This window comes from Centruroides sculpturatus, unplaced genomic scaffold (assembly GCF_000671375.1).
Source record: "Centruroides sculpturatus isolate CEXI.00-Female unplaced genomic scaffold, Cexi_2.0 scaffold116, whole genome shotgun sequence".
Classification (NCBI taxonomy): domain Eukaryota; kingdom Metazoa; phylum Arthropoda; class Arachnida; order Scorpiones; family Buthidae; genus Centruroides; species Centruroides sculpturatus.
This window is the reverse complement of record NW_019384401.1, coordinates 1-4,481: the sequence shown is the minus strand read 5'-3', so window position 1 is coordinate 4,481 and position 4,481 is coordinate 1. Positions and strand designations below refer to the sequence as shown.

The following is a 4,481-nucleotide window of genomic DNA, read 5'->3' as shown; positions in this document are numbered from 1 at the left end:
CCACTTGACATTCCACTGTTTGTAGTATAAGTCAATAACTTTTTCAATTGGCGGTTTGAGGGCCATCACCTGAAGGCTTGCATTTGGGGCGGTGCGATAGGCCTTTGTTATGAGTAGTAGGGCTTTACGTTGGGCAGAGGTGAGTGCACGTCTAGGATGAACTTTTTGAGCGGCTTGACCCCAGGTGCCGCAAGCGTAAGTGATGGTAGGAATAAATATGTGGTCGTAGATGGTCCCCATTGCCTCTGAATTGAGGCCCCATTTATTTTTGGCATACTTGGCAAAGGTATGAAAGATGATGCCCGTGCGAGCAGCTATATGTTTAATATGCTGGGTCCAGGTTAGAGTGGGGTCGAGAGTAATGCCCAGGTAAGTGATATGACTGGGCACATCACCTAGAATATCCTGTATTATGGTTTTGATATCATGCCTCAAAGGCGCTGTCTGTAACTGCCGTTGTAGCCAGGGCTCCATGAGTTTGTCTCCCATCTTCATAAAGAAATCTCACCGGGACATTGGTTTTTTTTTTTGTTTCTGACGTTATTAGAGACATAGATAGCATAGCTGTTTATTGCCAATAGGTTTAGAATATTATAAAACACGCATAGTGGCCACCTTTTGGTTTTGTCTCATATTTGAAGACATTTGATCTATTGTGTCTACCACACCCTTTGTACTATTATAAAAATGTATTATTTTGTGGTTTTCCTGTATTTTTATCAATGTTAAGTTGATCATGAATAGTCGACAAAATGTAAACAACTTTATTTGGCTTGGCTTTGTACGAAACTAATGTCTTATTGCCATCATAAAAAAATATTGAAGTATCAATAGCGTGTGATTTAGAATTTTTTAATTTTTCAGGAATTTCTCTTTCGTTACTTCTAAGAGTGCCAACTAAGGTCAAATTATAAGGTGACTTCAATAGTTCACCAAACATATAGATGTGAACCTGTTATCCATAGTAATGTTACAGTTTGTTCCATGTAAAATAGATGTTATTTCCTTTACGAAAAACAGCCAATATTTATTTCTGAGGATCAGTACCTTTTCCCAAATAGGGAATGGCATTTATCACGTACTAACTGTTTACATCTGCAGCCATAACAATGTACAGTACATAATGTACATGACTTTGCAACAAAGTTACATAGTAACTAAACTTTTGTCAAGCAGACTACGGATGGCCATAAGTCAATTTCTAATTGACGTGTGAACACAATTACATCACACACGGCACTGTTTATTCAAATTATTAAGGTAGAAAAAGAATGACCGGCAGGAAGCGCGGGAAAGTTTCTGAATTTCACTTTCAAGCATAGATGCGTCGTCGTGTGGACAAATGATTAGTTATCTAGAGTTAAGCAACACTATTATTCATTTAAAATATGTAATTTGTACTATATTCTCAATTATTATAAAATATTAATTTAAATGACTGAAAGTTTTCATTTCAATTATTTTATTTTAAATTTTAAAGTAAGTTTTTAATCCACAAACAACATATTACAACAGATTTATTCTGGTAAACATTTACATCCAAACAACACCAGGGTGAAGTCAACAATGTACCTAGAACCTGTTACTGGTGTGAGTTATACAAAGGATAAAGTACATCACAGACGTTTTTGAACAGCTTAAAGTTCTTCCTCAGGTGATACACAGAATAACTGATGGAACTCTGAATAAATAGAACACAAAGATTTGAAAATTAGATTGAATCCATATATCTTGAAATCATTAATTGCTAACATCAACTACTCACACGAATGTGCATGTCCAACATAATGATTTCAAGAGACGTGGATGTGATCTAATTTTCAAATCTTCGTGTTCTGTTTATTCTGTGTATCACCTGAAGAAGAACTTTAAGCTGTTCAAAAACATTTATGATGTACTTTATCTTCATATAACTCACACACGTAACAGGTTCAAGATATGTTGTAAATTAATTCTGTTTAATAAGTCACATTATGTTATTATACAACCTGTCAGAAAACAAACTTTACAACACAGTCTAAACATTGGTGCTAATCCAAGAACCATGCTTTAATGTTGTAATTACAAGCACTATTTAACTTTTGAAAAATTCAAAATTCTTTAGTCAGAACTTATAAAATACAGTACAAAGATACTACATTTTATTTCTAAATTGAAAAAGTGAATGATATTAGCTTTTGTACTACAAGGATAGATTTTATTTTGAAATTAAAAATCTGAAACTTCTTTAATAAAGATTAACACATTACAGTATAAAGATATATTCTATTTGCCATAGAATATGCAGTTTTCATCAATTTTATCATTTCTTTAGTGAATATTTTTGATACTATAGTACAATACTGTACATGGCTATATTTTAATTACAAACTATGAAGCAAATATATTGTCTGTTTTTTTTTTACTGTTCAGCTTAAGATAAACATTACTGTTTATGGAAAAGTTTTACCCACAAATTTGAATTTTACCAAATATTTTAACTAGAACTTTAATTAAAATAAACAGATGACATATCAACATTTATTTATGATATTTTCAATAATTTTCTCTCATCCACTCTTTTAACATCAAATTGTCTCTACAAAATGTATCTAAAAGATTCAGTTACATTACAAAAGTTATTGCAAACCCTTCATAAATTTATATTTTCATCATTATTTTATCTACTAACGTCACACAGCCTCAAATTCTCAGATGTTTATACTTGGCTCGTCTGCAATTTTGAAGCCAGTTAGCTCTCTTAGTGGTTTGCTTCTTATAATAATAGTCTTACATTATCAGTTATTTACAACTGTAAGGAGCAAATTTACTTCCTTTATATTAAACTAAACTTTTGTAAGCAAACATACAGATTTTAGGTGTTCATTGTTTTAGTATTAATCTTACCTAGTCATTATTTAAAAATATGAATTAGACACATTATCAGATCTCTACCTACATAAATTGAATTCTTTCACTTACTTTTCAGGTGTACACATGTGCAAGTAAACCTTTTTGACAATAAAATGCCTAAAAGAAAGTCACAACTGTCACAAAACATATCCATGTCAAGAGACCATTGGAAAGCTTATTACTTTACAACATACATAAGCTTAAGCTACCTTAAAACTCAAACCCTCAATCTTTTCTCCTGATTTCATCCCCAACAAATCACCAAACTCTTTGATCAATATGTACGAAATTTTGCACAGATACTCTCTGCCACCCTGTGGGACACATGCTAATCTATAACAAAAACAACTCAGCCCCTTTCTTAGTTCCCGGGCAATGCTGGGCATTCTTTGCTAGTAATAAAGAAAAGGAAATAATATGAAAAGTAGGACAATCACTAGTGGATAATCTGATACAACAATCAGACAACATATACGATACATAACAGACAATGAATATATCTATGACTTACACCAAGATGTCTTATGCTGACAACCCTCCTTGTTTTTCTTGGTTCCTTTTTTTCTTTTTATTCTTACTTTATTCACAATTTTATTATAGTTTATTTTATTATACATTGAATCTATTTTACATGGTATTTATCTCTGTATTGAATTTTGTAATATTTTATGCATATATATACTATGTTTAATATCTAGTTAAAATATTAAATTGTCTACATTCAAAATAATATCTCAAATTTTTTAAAAAAAGCTGTAAGAACATTACTTAGAATTGTCAGTTCAAACCTTCTAATTTTATATGTTTAAAACCTAACACAGGCCTGTGAAAGAAATCAATAACATTTATTTGAATAGTGCATTGCTGAAAAAAGGTACATAAGATGTTGTTCAGTCATAAAACTTACTGTTTAGTTAATTTATCTAAACAATAACAAAACAGATGCTTGTGAATTAACATATAACAAACAACATTACAAATTTTCTGTAGTAAAAATACTTTTGACAACATTATTAAGACTTCATCAGTTACAAATATTTAAATAAAACATTTGGCAAAAATTTCAAAATTCTAGAAATTTTTGCTTCAAAATATTACTTTTAAAAAACTTTTGCAGGATGCTCTTGTAAATATTTAAAACAAAAATACATATATAAAAAAATTAATACAGAACACAACAATAAACATAAGGAATACAATTAAAAAATAATTGAAGTTTGTGCCAAATATTGTTTCAATCTCTATAACTAAGTAAGCTTTAATTAAATAAAATGTAAGTAGACAAAAGTACTTTTGTTACAAAAGGTTTATTATAATTTTTGTGTTATACATTAAGTAGTAGACTTAATTATGTGAAATTCTGACATTGTATAACACATTAAACAGTGTTGCAAATATGGCCGCGTTTCTTTATGCAGCGCTCGAGAAGTGCTTTACAGCGAACCCTCTGAAACCTGTTTCTAAATGTAGCACTGCAATGTAGCGAACCGTTTCTAAACGTTTGCTGCAAGAGGTCGCTGCAGGGAAGATAAAGCAGCTTTTACATCCGCTACACGTGTAAAGCAAAATGGATGCTTATGTGTATAATA

General features: G+C 31.0%; 1 protein-coding gene across 1 annotated transcript in view; it reads right to left on the bottom strand.

Moving 5' to 3' along the window:
- LOC111618648 overlaps positions 1–489 on the bottom strand; it is a 129,385-nt gene extending 128,896 nt beyond the window's left edge. Inside the window, exon 1 of the mRNA XM_023360206.1 lies at positions 129–489. Coding sequence (XP_023215974.1) covers positions 129–489 — 361 coding nt within the window. The remainder of the gene's footprint in view (positions 1–128) is intronic.
- Positions 490–4,481: the final 3,992 nt, after the last annotated feature.